Consider the following 18,965-nt stretch of genomic DNA (forward strand, 5'->3'; position numbering starts at 1 on the left):
GACCAGGAAAGGATTTTAAGTATCTCAAAACCAAGATAGCAGCATTATAATATAGCACTCTCGGCTCATGTACAAGAAAAACGTTAGTTAGCGATGGAACTTTGCGACGAATTTTTTTCGTCGCAAAGTTGTGATGGATTAGCGAGAGAAGACCAGTCGTCGCTAACTTGCGAAATTTTTACGAAAATAGCGACAAAAATATTTTCATCACTCACTCCATCGCTAAATAGCGATGGATTAACGACAGAAGTTTTTGTCACAAAACCAGTCACCATTAGAGATGGATGTAGCGACGGAAGTTTTCCCGTCGCTACTTAGCGACGAAAGTTTTCCCGTCGCTACTTAGCGATGGAGTGGGCAACGAAAATATTTTGTCGCTAAATGGCGATGCTACTTAGCTACGGAGTAGCGACAGAATATTTCTGTTGCCCATATGTCGATGTAAAACCCCTCTAGGGCACAAAATTGATTTTTTTTTACTCTCACCCGCGTCGCGCTCTCTCTCTCTCTCTCCCGTACCGAGCTGGTTTCCATCCTCTCTCCAGCAACCAACACCTCCCTCTCTCCGGCTACTGACGACCGCCCCCTCATGCTCTCCGTCGACCGCCCCATCCCTCTCTCCGGCTATCGGCGACTGCACCACTCCCGCTCTTTGTCGACCGCCCCATCTCTCTCTCTGGCTACCTTGGATTTGGGCCCCTCTCCCGGTTTTCGTCGACCGTCACCACTGTTGTCGTGACCCCTAAGGTAAAACCCTCTTTGTTTGTGTTTTTTTTATTTTTGCTCGGAGAATTCGACAGGGGGGGCGGGGCGACCCCCTGCCTTTTTTTTTTCGGCAAGGGGTCGCCCCCCTTGCCTCATTTTTTTATTTGGACAAGTGGTCGGCCCCTTGTTGTTGTTGTTTCCGGCAGGGGGTCGCCCCTCCTGCCTTATTTTTTTTCGGTAGGGGGGGGGGGGGCGCCCCTCCTGACTCATTTTTTTTTTTCGGCAAAGGGGTGTGCCTGCCTCATTTTTTTTTCAGCAGAGGGTCGCCCCCTGCCTCATTTTTTATTTTCGGCAGGGGGGATCTCCTGCTTTTTTTTTCGGTAGGGGATCGCCCCCCTTGCCTCATTTTTTTATTCGGGCAGGGAGACGCTCCTCTGCATCTTTTTTTTTTTGGGCAGGTGGGTGACTCCTTGCCTCTCTTTTTTTTTCGGCAGAGGGTCACCTCTCCTGCCTCAATTTTTATTCGGCAGGGCCTGCCTCATTTTTTTTTTTCCGGTAGGAGGTCGCCCCTTTGCCTCATTTTTTATTTTCGATAGGGGGGTCGCCCCCTGCTTTTTCGGCAGGGGGCCGCCCCCCGACCTCTTTTTTTTTCAGCAGGGGGTCACCCCCCTGCCTCATTTTTTATTTCCAGTAGAGGGGGTCGCCCCCTGCCTCATTTTTTTCCGGCAGGGGGTGGGCGACCCCCTGCCTCTTTTTTTCTGGCAGGAGGTCGCCCACCTTGAGGTTGTTTGTAAGTTGTTACTTATTTCATTTTTCTGTAAAAGGAAAGGACTCCTTGGTTTAAAGGAGTTGTTTGCTTTCAGTAGGTGTGTTACTGAAAGTAGGACTGGATTTGGTCTGTATGATCTTGTATTTACACAAAGTTGACAATAGAAATCTCAAACGGGTTTTGCTTGGGGACTGGATGTAGGTCGGGAAAGACCGAACCAGGATAAATTCTTTTGTTATTTGTGTGATTGCTTTGCGAATTGCAAAATCCGTCAAAATTCTGAAGACGATATTTAAAAGCACTATTCACCCCCCCTCTAGTGCTTGTTGCTTTGATCCTACTGCACTTTCATTTGGTATCAGAGCAGGTTTGCTATATTTTGATCTTATCATCATCTACCATGGCAACAACATCATCTCAACACAAAGAAGGATGCTCCTCTGTTCGTCCTCCTCTCTTCGACGGAACAAACTATGGATACTGGAAAGTGAGAATGACAATATTCTTACAATCCATGGATCTCGAAATTTGAAGAGTTGTTTCAGAAAAGTACCAAATGCCATCAACTGATTTCAGTCAATGGACCGATGAAGAAAAGAAGATTGTTTCACTTAATGCCAAGGCTATGAATGCATTGTATTGTGTCGTTGACAAGGTAGAGTTCAATCGCATCTCTCAATGCTCTACAACAAATGAAATCTGACGTACTCTTCTCGTGACTCACGAAGGTACATCAAAGGTAAAGGAATCTAAAATTGCTTCTTTAGTTCATAAATTTAAATTGTTTAAAATGAAACAAAATGAATCTATATCAGACATGGTAACTAGAATAACCGATATTACTAGCACTCTAAAATACCTTGGAAAAGAATATTCACAAGTGAATTTAGTCAGAAAAATCCTAAGGTGTTTAACTCCTAAATGGAAGAGAAAAACCACAACAATTGAGAAAGCAAATGATTTAAACACTCTCACTCTTGAGGATTTGGTTGGTAACTTAATGGCATATGAATTTCAACTTCAAGATAGACAAGAAGAAGAACCCAAGAAGAAATCTCTTGCTTTTAAGGCTACTTCTGACTCTAAAATTTCAGAAGAAGATGAAGATGAAGATGAAGATATTGTCCTCATTACAAGGCAATTCAAAAGATTCATCAAAAATGGAAGATTTCGAAGAAAGGTAAAGAAAGTGGATTCTTTCAATCCTAATGAAGTCAAGTGCTTTAACTATAAAAAGGCAAGACACATCAAGAAAGATTGTCCTCTTCTCAAAATCAAGACCAAGGACCAATTCAAGAAGAAAAAGGCATTTCAAGCATGTTGGGATGATAGTGACTCTTCTTTCGATGAAGAATCAAATGAAGAAGTTGCCAACATGTGTTTTGTAGCATTTCAAGCATGTCGAGTAAGGTTTTATATAAAATAGGGTTTTACACAAATCTATATTAAGGTTTTACACAAGTGTACACAAATCGATATGACATTTAGACTTAGTAAATTATAAATCGATTTACAACTTGATATAAATATTTAAGTAAAAGTTGCAAATCGCTATCACTGTTTTATATAAGGTGTTCTATCACGATATTTACAACAATGTACATAAAACAGAAATAGTTTATCCTATCGCGATTTTCACTTATGAGCTTTGTCTATGTGAATGATGTCCTATCGCGATTTACACAATGCTATATTAGTAACACAATGCTATCCAGTTAACATTAACGATACAAACATCATTGTGTAAATCGCTTTAGGACATTATCTGGTATAACAATTCGGATAAAGTACATATACAACAATTTGCTTGATACCGATTGGCTTGGTACCAGTATCGAAACATTGTATAACAGACAACGATTTGTTGTTTTAGAAGAAGTGTTCTGACATGATTTATACAACCAAGGACATAAAGCGAAAACAATTTGGCGCATCACGATTTGCTTTTATGAGCATGACAATATGTTTGCCCTTAATAAATAAAAATTGAAGAACCGTTTAGCGTTGTGTACTGTAGAAATTATGATTTACTTTTACGAGCTTTCCAATCGCGTTTAGCGATTTACATAATGATCGATAAAAGCCTGAAACGATTTGTATGTATGAAGGCTATGTGCTATCACGATTTGCTTGATACTGATTGTCTTGCAACCAATTATAATTGTTTGTTGTAGGGTTTTAGGGTTTAGGGTTTTATGTTGTAGGGTTTAGGGTTTTATATTATAGGGTTTTAGGGTTTTATGTTGTAGGGTTTAGGGTTTAGGATTTTAGGGTTTAGGGTTTAGGGTTTAGGGTTTGAGGGTTTAGGGTTTTATGTTGTAGGGTTTAAGGTTTAAGGTTTTATGTTGTAGGGTTTTAGAGTTTTATGTTGTAGGGTTTAAGGTTTAGGATTTTAGGGTTTAGGATTTAGGGTTTTATGTTGTAGGGTCTAAGGTTTAGGATTTTAGGGTTTAGGATTTAGGATTTAGGGTTTTATGTTGTAGGGTTTAGGATTTTAAGGTTTAGGGTTTTAGGGTTTAGGGTTTTATGATGTAGGATTTACAAATTGCCACGTTGCTTATTTGTAAACTATAAATATTGGTAACTTAAAAAATACAAAATCGATTTACAACCAAAATACTTTAAGATTCATAATTTAACAATATTTGTTCTATTGCGATTTGCTATTACGAGCTTTGTCAATGTGAACAATATATCCTATCACGATTTACATAATTACTAATTCATAAATGGAAGAAAAGAAAAATAATAAACAAATCGACATGATGTTCAGACTAGATAAAGTAAAATCGAGGTAACTTCATAAATACAAATCAATAGCGATTTAAGTAACAATTGCAAATCGATTTATGCTATCGCGATTTGCATTGTCGAGCTTTGTCTATGTGAACGATTTATCCTATTGCAATTTACACAATTACAGATTCATAAAATGTAAAAAAGAAAAACAACAAAAAATTTGACACAATGTTTAGACATAGTAAAGAAAAAATCGAGTTAACATTAACGATACAGACATCATTGTGTAAATCACTCTTGGACAATATTTGGTATAACGATTCAGATACAGTACATGTACAACGATTTGCTTGATACCAACTGGCTTGGTAACAATGACAAAACATTGTATAAAAGACAATGATTTGTTGTTTTAGAAAAAGTGTTCTGACACAATTTGTACAGTCAAGGACATAAAACGAAAATGATTTGTCATATCGTGATTTGCTTTTATGAGCATGTGCAGAATATGGGGAGACAAATGTGGTCACAATGTGTTTGCCCTTCATAAATAAAAATTGAAGAATCGTTTAGCGTTGTATACAGTAGAAATTATGAATTACTTTTACGAGTTTTCCAATCGCATTTAACGATTTACATAACGATCGATAAAAGCCTGAAATGATTTATACGTATGAAGGCTACGTGCTATCATGATTTGCTTGATCCGATTGTCTTGTAACCAGTAAAAGGTAGATGAAATGACATTTATTCATTTAATTAATGTGCGATGTAATTAATTTGTGCACGATTTTTTAAAATGGGCAGTATGTGAAACAATGTTTCCTTTATATCTGAATGACACGTCGCACAAGTTCAAGAGGGTGTCACTTTGCTTTGCTTTGTGATTAAGAAACAGACGAATCAGTGTTTCTTTTAAAAATAATGTGTTCGTGAAGTGAACATATAACTTGCTTCGTCGCAAAGGAGGTATTGATGTCGAGGAAGGAGACAACGACAGATACATAGCCAGCGATGGTGACAAAGGAGATGACAAAAGCTACACGTCCAGCAATGCTGACAAAGGAGATGACAAAAGCTACACGGCCATCGATGGCGATGAAGGAGACAATGACAATTGCACGACCAACGATGGCGATGAAGGATACGACGACAACTACACGACCAACGATGGCAATTCAGGAGTATATTGTCTAAACCTCATGACGAGTTTCTTCAATATTTGCCTCTTTTATAGCATATATTCGATTTGTGTTGCATATTGTAGAAAGAAATTTCAATGTCATTTATTGAATATTCTGCTAATGTCAGTGGAACATCCACAAAAAAGGTGCCCAAAAACTCTGCAAAGAGCTCCAAGAGAACATCAATCCGCTACAAGAAGAATTTGTAGAAGGGAAGACTATCAGTAATTTTGTACGTATGAAACCACTATCAGTTATATATTTATGTATGCCATGGGTATGTATGTTGACAAGTTCATACTTGTTGCAAACAGGCTATATCCGATTTCCCTATGTATATGAAAAGCAACATAACAAGCAATATTAGACGCATCATCACCTCTTATTTCATGGTATATCGGTTATCTTATTTGTTTATTTTCTTTTTTTATTTACACTTGTTGCTTCATGTTTTAACTTTACTATTATCACTATTTCGTTCAAGAGACTTACGTCTTCCGAATGCCATACTCCACTGGATTTTAAGATGCACTACCATGTTAGGGTAACAATGATCACTGCAGAGACTTTTGGTCAAGTGAAAAGGTAAGTGAAGAAACGTCTTGTCCAAGGTTTAGGCCTAACAGTCGTAACACGATTTATACTATCGATTTGTGAGATATTGTATCGATTTGCAGTTATTGATTCCTATACTCTAGAAAACTTCTGAGCATTGGGTCTTATACGTGATGGCTTTATGGTAAAAACAACTATGGTGCTACAACTTATTGGACTTTCACAATGGCATACAACGTGACATTATGCATTTGGTAAGTGTTTATCTATAAGTGTATCGTATCTTGTACGATGGTCATGAATTTACTTGATTCTGCATTAACCACAGACAGGATTCCTCAAAGACGTTTTGGGTGTCGACATTGGCGAGTGGAGCTTGCTCTGTGCACACCTTGCTCCTTTACAAAATAATGGCGTCGATTGTGGCATATTTGTAATGAAATATATTTAAGCAATGTACAATGGACAAGAACCTCATTTCGCCGTTGTATGCTCTACACTTAAACATGTTTTATTATCCTCTATTATTGGGGATTCAATTTATATATTGGTGTGACGTTACCTTTTTATTGCAGGATGATATACTTGGATTTTGCACATAACTATGTAAAAAATTGATGGAGTTTCTAATTGCAAAAGAAAAAAAAAACTCATTCGGCAAGAATACTTACAAGGCAACGAACGACACGACCCCACCAGGAGTAATATGACGTACAAAGATTTCTAACAGATTTTGTAGAATTTTGTATATAAATTTTGTAAGACTATATACAAATTATGTAACTCTCTTTGGGTTGAAATAAAATTTCAATTTTACTAAACAAGCGAATAAGTCAGACTCTTATTTGTAGCAAAGGAAAATCGTTGTCTCTGACATAAACATCATTTTGCAACTAGTATTTGTCCTATCGGGGTTTGCTTTTACGAACTTTGTCTATCTGAACAAATCATTGTAATGTTCTCCCTTCGTAAATGAAAATTGCAAAAGAGATTAGCGTTGTGTATGGTGAACAAATCATTGTAATGTTCGTCATTTGTAAATGAAAATCATAAAAGCAATTAGCATTGTGTACAGTGAACAAATCGTTGCAATGTTCGTGATTGCTTTTACGGTCTTCCTGTCACAATTTGCACAAAATTTGATAAATGGCTTAATCGATTTGATCGTATGAAGGCTACGTGCTATAGAAGTTTGTATGATATATACTACAACGATTTACACAATAACTAATTCAACGGTACAAACCGACGTCCCATTTAGAATTAGTAAAGTTCAAATCGAGATAAGTTCAACAATACAAATCGAGTAAACTTCATACAAATCGATTTCGTTCACAAAAACAAAGACATATCGTTGTCGCGGTAACTTCATAACTACAAATCCACATGATTTACAACCATATTCATTTACAAAAAATATTCATAATGCAGCCCACGTTCATCACCAACATGAAACCCATGTTCATCGTTGAGTTCATTTTCAGCTACAAAGCGATTCTAGGTGCGGCTGTGGATGCATTTTCTGCCAGCAAACGAGTTCATTAGTAATTGCAACCCACTGCACCATTTTCCTCACCACTCTTGTGCACTACTTTAGAGAGAAGTATGGAGGCAGAGCTGACAAAGCTGCATAAGGTAAGGATGCCAATAGGCAGAGAAGATGAATCCACATGACTGTAGCATATTTGTCATAAAGTATATTGAAGATTAGGTAGATATTTTTTTTAACTGCGAAGGGTATATACAAAGAAGATAACCACCATAATCATCCTTGAAGATTATCCAGATCTTTCCTCACGATGTGAAACAACTAGGATATCAACGCGGGTAAAAGAAACACAGAAGAACAACAAAGAATGAAAAATATAGAAGAGAAGAAGGAGAAGAAGAAGAAGAAGAAGAAGAAGAAGATAAAGACGCAGGATAAAAAAGGGATTGAAGAAGAAGAAATTGCGCTGCCGCATAAAAGAGCAAGATAGGTTAAATAGATTAGAGATGTAGACCTGGAGAACGGGTCGGATAGGCTATTACATAGAATAGGGTTTTACACTGATCTATATTAGGGTTTTACATAGATTAGGGTTTTACGCACGTGTACCTCTTCTTCTTCTTTTTCTTATGTCATTTTTTTTCTTCTCCTACTTATTTATTCTTCTTCTTATGTCTGAAACAATTTGTACCATCGCGGTTTACACAATGACTAGTAAAAGGCTTAAACGATTTGCACAAACATTGATAAAAGGATTAAACACTTTTGTCCTATCACGATTTTCTATTACGGAATTTGTCTATGTCAACGATATGTTATATAGCGATTTTCACAGTGACTGATAAAAGACAAAAAAAGGAAGGAAAAACAAATCGACACGATGTTTATCGATAAACTACAAATCAACTTACAACTTGATACCGGTTTGATAATAGTTGCAAATCGATTTTCCTGTAACGATTTGTACAACCATGGACATAAAGCTGAAACAATTTGTCCTATCGCGATTTGCTTTTATGGGCTTTGTCTATGTCAATGATATATTATATAGCGATTTACACAATGACAGATAAAAGACGAAAAAGAGGAAGGAAAAACAAATCGACACGATTTTTATTGGTAAACTACAAATCGATTTACAACTTGATACTGGTTTAACAATTGTAAATCGATTTCACTGTAACGATTTGTACAGCCATGGACATAAAGCAGAAAGAATTTGTTATATCGTGATTTGCTTTTACGGGCTTTGACAATGTCAACGATATGTTATATAGCGATTTACACAATGACTGATAAAATATAAAAAAAAGGAAAGAAAAATAAATTGACATGATGTTTATTGGTAAAGTACAAATCAATTTACAACTTGATACCGATTTAATAACAGTTGCAATCGATTTCACTATAACGATTTTTACATCCATGGACATAAAGCTGAAACGATTTGTCCTATCGCGATATGCTTTTACGGGCTATGTCTATGTCAACGATATGTTATATAGTGATTTACACAATGATTGATAAAAGATAAAAAAGAGGAAGGAAAAACAAATCGACACGATGGTTTTTGGTAAACTACAAATCGATTTACAACTTGATACCGGTTTAGCAGTTGCAAATCAATTTCACTGTAACGATTTATACAACCATGGACATAAAGCTGAAACAAATTGTTATATCGCGATTTAAACAATGACTGATAAAAGACAAAAAAGAGGAAGGAAAAATAAATCGCAAAGATTTTTATTAATAGACTACAAATCATAGTAACTTGATAAATACAAATCGACTTATAACCAAAATTCTTTAAGTTTCATAGAATAACAGTTTTTGTTCTATCGTGATTTGCTTTTACGATTTATATATGTGAAGGATATATATTACAATGGTCGAACATGCAGGAAAGACAATCAAATACAATTATGTAGCTGAAGAATTCACACGCGATTCTTGTGTTACATTGCTTGCAGTTGAATTGAATTGAGCCTGTCATGAAACATAACAATATAAGACACTATATTGAGTTTAACAAGAAATGCAAACATCCTCCCAACATTGATTACCTACCAAAAGACTTGTAAAATTGATGCCTTAGTTTCACTAAAATTGGTCAGGAGGATTGAAGGCCACAACATTGGAGTGCACGTCTATAGGGTATTGTTGCATGTTGGAAATTATACAAGTTAAATATTGATAAGTTGCACGTAATGCAAAATACATGGGAAGCAATATAATAATATATTACATACTTGTTCATGCAAAGGGATTGGTTGCTTTTGCTTAGGGGTTGGTTGTTTCTTAGACCTTTTCTTGCCAACCAATTCTAGTGCACCCTTTGTCCTTCGATGACTATGATCAGAGACATGTTTTCTTTTGATACCCTTCACTAGGTGATTTTTTCTATCATAATCTACAATGTTGACTCCTGACTTGTTGAAGATGATGTTTACGCTTCGGCGCAACTTCTCATGCGGGTCAAGAGAAGCATGATTTTCACCTTCGTTGTTCGCTCCCATTTTCTTAGACTGGTCTTCATGAGCTGCAACAGACTGATGGTGAATTAATTGCACGTTTTCAAGTAACTTCCTTGACACTTTTCTCATGCATACATAGGCTTCTTCACTTTTCGATGTCAAATCTACAATATGCATAAGTGACCTACATACTTGTTGGTAACGGGAGGCTATGTGACACTTCTCATCAACACTAGATTGACTAACATTATCTGTATGCAGCAGTTCAATCTTTGGTTGTCTCGTCCATCTATGCATTAAATATGACTCATGTATTTCTTATATCTTCTCTTGATTAAGTGCCTTTTAATGCATGATGACATAAAATACCTTTGAATTCATACATTTTGCACATACATTCAATTGTTTCGTTGTCAACATTGTACGTAACATGTACTTCTTACCTTTTTGAATGCTTTTCGCTCTCTCATACAATATGATATTTATGCATATTCTCGGTTTGCACACGTCCATCTATGTTGCAATTCATGACTTGTATAACCTCCTTAATCCATTCAAATATAGTTAGTGTATACAGATCTGCAGTTCACATCAATACTTTCATGCCCAAAGTTACATGGCATGTATTAAAGCATTTCACATCTTGTTCAAGCTAATTCTGTTTAAGACCGTCTACAAATAATTCATGTCGTTCCATGAAGCAAAACATTGTTAAACATGAATACAGGGTTTACTTTAGTGTGGCATGCATATATTTAGCTCTTTGTGTGCTTATCATACCTGCACAAAAGTATTGTCTTCCATATGCCAATGCACACTTCTCTTTGTCTGCATATAAATTTTTTAACCACACACAATCTTCAAGGTTGCACATCTGAATCATTTCCTCCCAATCAGACATAAATGTGACCTCGGCTACGCTCTCAAGTACACACCTTGTAAACTTTTTATCAAACCTTGTCTTCTAATTAAAAACGTGTCATATGCTCTTTGCTGCATTTTGAAAGATATGCCACAATCATAGGCGATGATGTGCATCTGGCCATACATGAGACACTGCAGCCACAATTGTGTGATCACCATCTAAAAGTATAATTTCAGGGTGCTTCCCATTCATTGCCTGTGTAAATACTCTGAACAACTACTCAAACCTTTCCTTGGTCTGGTCATACAAAAATGTGTCGCCTAATATGCAACTCTGTGAGTGATGGTTCACTCCGACAAACTGCACAAATGACCACTGTTTAGTATTAATCTTCACTGTCGTATCCAAAATAAGCACATCATTAAAGCATTCATAATCTATTCTTGACTTTGAATCTGACAAAAACATATTCACAACATATCCATCTTCATCCAGTTGCATTGCACTAAAGAAACCAAGGTCATTGTTTGATTTCTTCTGTAAGTAATCAACCAAATAACATATTTCTCCTTCCTTCATGTTAAATGTCTTCTTCCTTCTGAAGTGGTTTATTAGATCCATAGGTGTGAATGGAACATTCTCGCGACCATCGTCTATGTGAGAGCATAAATTATATGTTTTTCTTGGTGCAATACCGGCGTTATCCGCTATTTCAGTAATTGCAGCATGCACTTCAGTTACTTTACGATATGACCTTAACATAGGACTCAAATATGAAGTTGTTAATTCATGGTTATGATCACTGGTTAAAATACGAACTACATATTTCCCATTCAAAAGTCTTCTTAATACCATTCTTGTTGGACAACCACATCTTGAATATGGATTCCTCCTTGTTAAATTTTCACTTGACTTCTTCCAACCTTCCTTAGAATAAACATATGTCTTTCTCACCATGACACCCTGTGCATTTTTTGACCAAGAATAGCTTCTAGCACTGAAGCCAAGTTTTAATGTATAATCATTGTAAAATTTATATGCAACTTCCTCATTATTAAACTACATTCCTACTACGGGAACAAAGTCAAGTGTACTGTCATGATCGTCTACCTCATTATCGAATTGCATTCCTTCTGCTGGAAGATTCAAGTCAAGAGTGAATCCAATGCCTGCAACCTTCTTATCATGTGCATTATTAGTGCACATGTTCACTTCTTCAGTTGCATCATTAGTACAAATTTTCATTTCTCCATAACTTTCCATTGATTGAGATACATCATCTTCACTGCAACCAGATGATAAGCTCACCACTGTCATAAGCAAGATATCAATTTGCGTTAGCCAACATATACGTTTATTACGATTTACTCAAGATGCATATAACAACGGATATAGATTACTTAAGCAAGTCGAAGAAACGATTGAATGAATCACAGTATTTGCTTATAGTATGCATCCAATTGTTATTTACCATGGCAATAAAAGAAACGATTTAACGTATATGTGTTGACGATAGCGATTCACGTTAGAGCGCTTTAATTATATGTACGACGCTGTGAAGAAATTTCAATAAAAATCGCTAAAATTTGTAGCGATTTGAATACGCAAATTGCCACCGCAGGTGCGCAACAATGTATTTTCGCATGCACACATTTTTAAATCATACTACAAATATCTTACAAATCGATACTAGAAAACACATAACATCTTACAAATCGATATACATATCGCATAATATAGTACAAATTGATACGATAATTCACCATAATGGCTTACAAATTGAAACTACAAAACACATAGTATCTTACAAATCGATATACATATCGCATAATATATTACAAATCGCTATGAAAATTCAACATAATAGCTTACAAATTGATATTAACAAACAATATAATATCTCACAAATCGGTATTATGTTATTACAACTACGATTTGCGTTACATTGCATATACTGAGTGAATGGACGATACCGGATGGGGTAAAGGCCCTTCCTCACTTCTATAAACAAGCATTCTTGTTAACAGGTCCCACAACCCTACAAATATCTTTAATTTTCCTACCATCCAAAATACATCTACAATAATAAAACAACGCCTTAATGGCAACTCACGACGACATACGTTCTTCAACAATAGCATGATGACATGGAAAGGTACTCACGATGCCTTAATGACACTTCTTGGAATGCTTGTGTGTCGTTACTTTTTTCCATACTGCCTAACGAAAATGATGAAGAAGAGAACACTGCAAAAAAAGAGATGGCTGACAAATGCTCCTATGACGACCACCAATGATCGAACCCGTCGATCAATTTATAGTTATCTCCATGAGGTAGGAACGAACCCGAAAATGTTTTGTAAGACAAGGCACGAACGAGAAAGCGACAATCTGGACTTAGGAGGACGACAAAGTGTGCTCCGCCGACAGCAGACAATGGCAAAGGGTGCTCCAACGACAACCGGCGATAGTAAAGGGTGCGTCGTCAAGGAGCTTTTGTTACAGTAGATGGTGCGTCATCAAAGGGTGATCCGTTGGCAGCATAGGAGTTTACTGCTTAAGGCGAAAACGGAACGTTTGGACTTTTTAAAGAGTTAAGATCAGAACTCCCTTTTTTGAATGAAAGACATTTTTGTCATTTTCTCGAACCATCGTTTTATGGTGAGATAAGGGTACTTAAGTCTTTTTAATTGCATTAGACTCTGATGCTAAGTGATGTCCACACACACGAGGATACTGGCTACATATGCTTATATACGTGGTGCTCATTCGAACCCCCGAACACGCACTGTAGAAAACCATTCATCTTCGGGAGAGAACACACAACACCCTCTCGGTGTGTTGAGCCCTCATGGTTGTTAAAATAATCTACTAAAAATTGAAGACACACTGCAGAGGCCCCGGCGTGGCCAACAGGGTGGTTGTGAGAGTGCTGAGATAAAAGTACTAGATCAAACCCCACTGCCACCCGAATGTCTCTGTAGCTTTCAGAGGTGAGCCAAGTAAAGCAGGGCCCTGTGTTTTTCTTGCTTCGTCAAGGGTTCCTCGCTATCAAAAAAATAAAAAATCTAAAACACACCTCCCCCTCCGCATCGTAACAAAAAAAAGAAAATCCTAAGCGTGTAACTCTGTTGAAAACTGTCTCCTGTACTTTGTGCATTATTATCTATTCCAAGAAGGAAGAAAACACCGTTAGGATATGACTTAATGTGTTGCTCATGACTTCCAATTCTCCTGTACTTTGTGCACCTCAAAAATATCAAGAACCTGTGTTTTGACTTGTTGTTTGGAATATTCCAATTTATCGACTATAGCGACAAAATGTCACTATATTTTTCTAAATTATTGTGAAATTTTAGAAAATGTCACTATATGGTACAAAATGTTGGGCTGCCAAGAGACATCATGTTCAAAAAATGAGTGTAGCTGAGATGCGTATGCTGAGATGGATGTGTGGAAATACAATAAAAGATAAGATTCAGAATGAGGAGATACGTAAGATGGTAGGCGTTGCACCCATTGAAAATACGATGAGAGAGAATTGTTTACGGTGGTTTGGACATATTCGACGAAGGCCTAATGATGCTCCAGTTGGAAGGATGGAGAAATAGGAAAATATATTAGTTAAAAAAGGTCGGGGTAGGCCTAGGAAGACTTGGATGGAGGTGATAGGAAAGGATATGAATGCTTTGAACCTCACCAAGGACATGGCATTGGATAAAAATGATTGGAGGAGAAGGAATCATGTGAAAGACCCATAATGATTTTCTTTTTTGGTTCATATCGCCGACCCCAATCATTTTGAGATTAAGGCGTAGTTGTTGTATTGTGAAATTTTATCACCAGTTTAAATGGCCAAGATGCCACTTTTATTAATGAAAATATCGTGGCTTTAGCCAGTATTTATGCTTTTATCTGACAAAGCTTGAGAAAATATGGGTTTTATATTTTTTACATTCTTTTCAAATGTTTATTCCTTCTTACTTATCTTTCTCCTAGAATTTCAATTTATTTATTTTGCTGACATTTTATAGATAAAAAAAATGAGAAATATTAAAAATATGTATTTGTCAAGAATTTTAACAGCTGTTTCAAACTGTTGTCACTATGGTACCTAGCAAATTAGTTTGGTCCATTTCAGTAAAATGTAGTTTGGTCGATTTCAGTAAAATTTCTATTACACCAATGACCTAATCGAGTAAAATCTGGTATTGTACTCTTAATCCAAATCCAGCTTGAAGTCTACATCCTTTCCCAATAAAACCAAATCTTTACCTTTTTTTTTACTTCAACGAAATGGGGCTGGACGTATAAATAAGTATATTAAATTTACGAGTAAAAAAAAAGTGAATTAAATTTAATCTAATTGAACGGTATTAAATAGATACAGAATTTGGATCCAGTTTCGGATAAAGTGTCATACACCTAAACACATTTGAGTTTAGATATCTAAAAACAATGAGAAAAATACTCTACATGGCTCGCTTGTAGACAACAGATCCCCACTCTCAAGTAGGAATCTGGATCAGTCTAAGCTCTGACCTATTCCCAAACCAGATCCGATCCATAATATCATAGCATAGCCAGGTAGTATACATTCAAGTCCAGGTCACATTCTAAAAATATATTCAATGAATCTATTCAGATCCAGGTTAAAGTTGGGTAAGTAAATATGTCTAATCCAAATCCTAATCGAGTCTAACCGAACCCATTAAACTTTTTCTGCACTAAAATAATAGAATTTTACACATTTTCATCAGATCCAGCATTCCAGACACAGATCAAAACCAGATCTGGGTCCCAAACCCTTAAAAAGATGGATCAAGTATCGGGTCAAGAACAACCCGACCCGTTTCATCCATAACCGCTGGTATTGGTTCAAGGCAACCAGGTGTTTGATCACACACCTGATAATTAAATCCCTAAACTAACTTCGCTTAATTCCACTTAATTTTCTTGAAACGCGATAATATAGGGGCAGTCACTACCTGTTTTCAGTAAAATCACATCTGAATCGTCCATATCGAAATCGTACGGTTGAAACCACCGAATTCTACTTTTGGCCTTCTTCCTCGAAACGCAGTTCGTGCTATTAAGTTATAGTCTGAAATTCTGAAACCCCGTTAATTCAATCGAAAGGGAGGCTTGAACTAGCCGCTCTTTGACGGTTGCCACTTGCCAGGGAAGAGGAGAGCCGTCCGATCTCACCTCAACCCTTGCGAGATCTTGGGGTGGTTGAGATTGGGGCCTTGTGCCTCCCTGAGAGCAACAGGGGTCATAATTTTTTGTGGGTAGTTCTTGTTTCGATCGATTCGGTGGTGGGTTTATGGCAGAGAAGATGGCGAGCAGTGATGGTGTGGAAGAACACGGCACCAGCGGGACCAGGAGCAGCAGCAGCAGCAGTGGAGGTTCAGGGGAGAAACTGTTTGAGTACTCGGGGTGGGTGTACCATCTGGGGACCAACTCCATTGGGCATGAGTTTTGCCATCTGAGGTTCCTGCTTGTGAAGAGGAAGCATGTCTTCATGTTTAAGAGGGATCCCCAAGAGTACCCAGATCACGTGAGTCATCCTTTGCCTCACCAACCTCCTTTTTGTTTTTCTTTTCTTTTTCTCCTTTCTTTTCTTGTTTGATACTTTTGCTTGATTGCAAGAGCTGTCTCTCTCTCTTTCTGTATTTTGATTGGGATGCGATTTTAGGAATTTGATTTGTTGTGGTGGTAATTGGTCATAGTGGGTTGTCGTAGTAATGAATCATATACCCAACATGGAGAAAAACTTATGGGTGGTTTGTTGTTTTGTACAACAACAAACAACAACAACAACAACAACTAAGCCTTCATCCCAAAACAATTGGGGTCGGCGATATGAACCAAAACAGAAATTCATTTAGGGTCTTCCACATGAATCCTTTTCCTCCAATCATTTCTATCCAATGCCATGTCCTCGGTGAGTTTCAAAGCATTCATATCCTTTCCTATCATCTCCATCCAAGTCTTCCTAGGCCTACCCCGACCTCTTTTAACTAATATATTTTCCCATTTCTCCATCCTTCTAACTGGAGCATCATTAGGCCTTCGCCGAATATGTCCAAACCACCGTAAACGACTCTCTCTCATCTTATTTTCAATGGGTGCAACACCTACCTTCTTACGTATCTCCTCGTTCCGAATCTTATCTTTTATTGTATTTCCACACATCCATCTAAGCATCCACATCTCAGCTACACTCATTTTTGGAATATGATGTCTCTTGGAAGCCAAACATTCCGTACCATATAGTAAAGCGGGCCTAATAGTCGTCCTATAAAACTTTCCCTTCAACCACAATGGCATTCTACGATCGCACAACACTCCAGTTGCACATTTTCATTTCATCCACCCAACTTTTATCCTATGATTTACATCTCCATCAATTTCTCCATACTTTTGAATGATAGATCCCAAATATTTGAAACAATCATCCACCAGTATTTCTTGCTCACCAAGCTTCACTACACTCCCATCACTACTTCGTTGCTTACTAAACCGACATTCCATGCATTCGGCCTTACTCTTACTCAACTTAAAACCTCTTGCTTCCAATGTCTGTCTCCATAATTCTAACTTAGCATTAACCCCAACTCTAGACTCATCAATCAAAACAATATCATCAGCAAACAACATACACCACGACACATTTTCTTGAATTGATCTCGTAAGCTCATCCATCACTATAGCAAATAAGAAAGGGCTTAAAGCAGATCCTTGATGTAACCCAACGGTTATAGGAAAATTTGTTGTCACCCCTCTACAAGTGCGAACATTGGTTACTACTCCTTCATACATATCTTTAATTATACTAATGTACTTGAGAGAAACACCTTTATTTTATTTTTACAAATAAAAAAAATTTAAATTAAAAACAAAAAATGAAAAATTTATTTTCTTGTGTTTTTATAAAAAAATATGAGCCAGCCAAATAGGCCGGATGGTTGACACATCAACAACCCTACCTATGAGGTGCTTGGCCCTGTAGATGGTTCTAACTGGCTTGGCTCAATAATTGGCCTAATTATAAAGGCTTTGTTAAGAGGAAGTCAGGGTCTGGATTTGTTCCAAGTTTAATTTTTTTAATATTTTTAATGTATAAATATCATGTTAATATCGTCATATTTTACAATTTATAACGACATCTCAAAATATCACTGGTATTTGTTACATAGCTCAAGACAACTTCTGCTTTCTAGTCAAGGTGGGTGCCATTCTTGCGAGCCTATGACTATAACCGAGCCATGGTCACTGACCCGGTCCTTGATCTGTGTCTCATTGGCTCCAAACTCATGGTGGAACTACCGATAGTTTGCCAAGTAGAAAATGAAATCGAGGTGACGAAAGCGCTTTAATGAAGAAGTCCGCTAGTTGGTACTCTGAGAGAACATAGGGCAATGTGATGGTCTTCTTCAGAAATTCTTCCCGAACATAGTGGTAGCCCATTTCAATATGTTTTGTCCTCTCATGGAATGTATGATTGCTTGCAATATAGACTGCGCTATTGTTGTCACAACATAGTCTGGAGGGTTCAGCAATGTGAAGTCCTAGGTTCTTTAGTAGTTGTCGCTACCACACTAACTCCGATGTGGTCGTTGCCATCATCCACCTTAAAAAATACCTCTCCTTATGAAAAACTTCTCAAAATAAAATCTGATTTCAATCGCTTACGAATTTTTGGTTGTAAATGCTTTGTGCTTTTACACAAAAGAGATAAGTTATCTCCAAAAGAAATTGAGTGTGTTTTCATTGGATACACTGAAAATAAAAAATGATATAGATGCTTTGATTTTAAAAATTATAAACTTTATGTTTTTAAAGATTTGACATTCTTAGAAAATAAAAATGGTTTTGAAAGTTATGATACGGAGGAAATTGACTATATGTTTTTGTATAATCTCTCCCTAAGGAAAGATATACATCCTAACGATTATTCCTTATTTATAGATGATATACATCATGAAAATTCTAATATTGGAACATCACCAAGTAGTGATGACATAGTTGATAATTCTTCTAAAAACATTCAAGTTTATACTCGGCGTGAGCAAAATAATCCTATTAGTGCCTTAGAAAAACTTTCTCAATACAATGAATCTTTAGAAGAAACTTCTCTTAGAAGATCTAGTAGAGAATCTATTCCACCAAATAGGTT

General features: G+C 36.8%; 1 protein-coding gene across 1 annotated transcript in view; it reads left to right on the forward strand.

The window, feature by feature from the left end:
* Positions 1-15,901: 15,901 nt before the first annotated feature.
* Positions 15,902-18,965, forward strand: part of LOC149847969 (ENHANCED DISEASE RESISTANCE protein (DUF1336)) — a 320,270-nt gene continuing 317,206 nt past the window's right edge. Inside the window, exon 1 of the mRNA XM_090011056.1 lies at positions 15,902-16,343. Within this exon, the coding sequence (XP_089867182.1) occupies positions 16,110-16,343 (234 nt within the window). The 5' untranslated portion in view covers positions 15,902-16,109. The remainder of the gene's footprint in view (positions 16,344-18,965) is intronic.

This window comes from Nuphar pumila, chromosome 1, assembly GCF_984573655.1.
Source record: "Nuphar pumila chromosome 1, dmNupPumi1.hap1.1, whole genome shotgun sequence".
Lineage (NCBI taxonomy): Eukaryota > Viridiplantae > Streptophyta > Magnoliopsida > Nymphaeales > Nymphaeaceae > Nuphar > Nuphar pumila.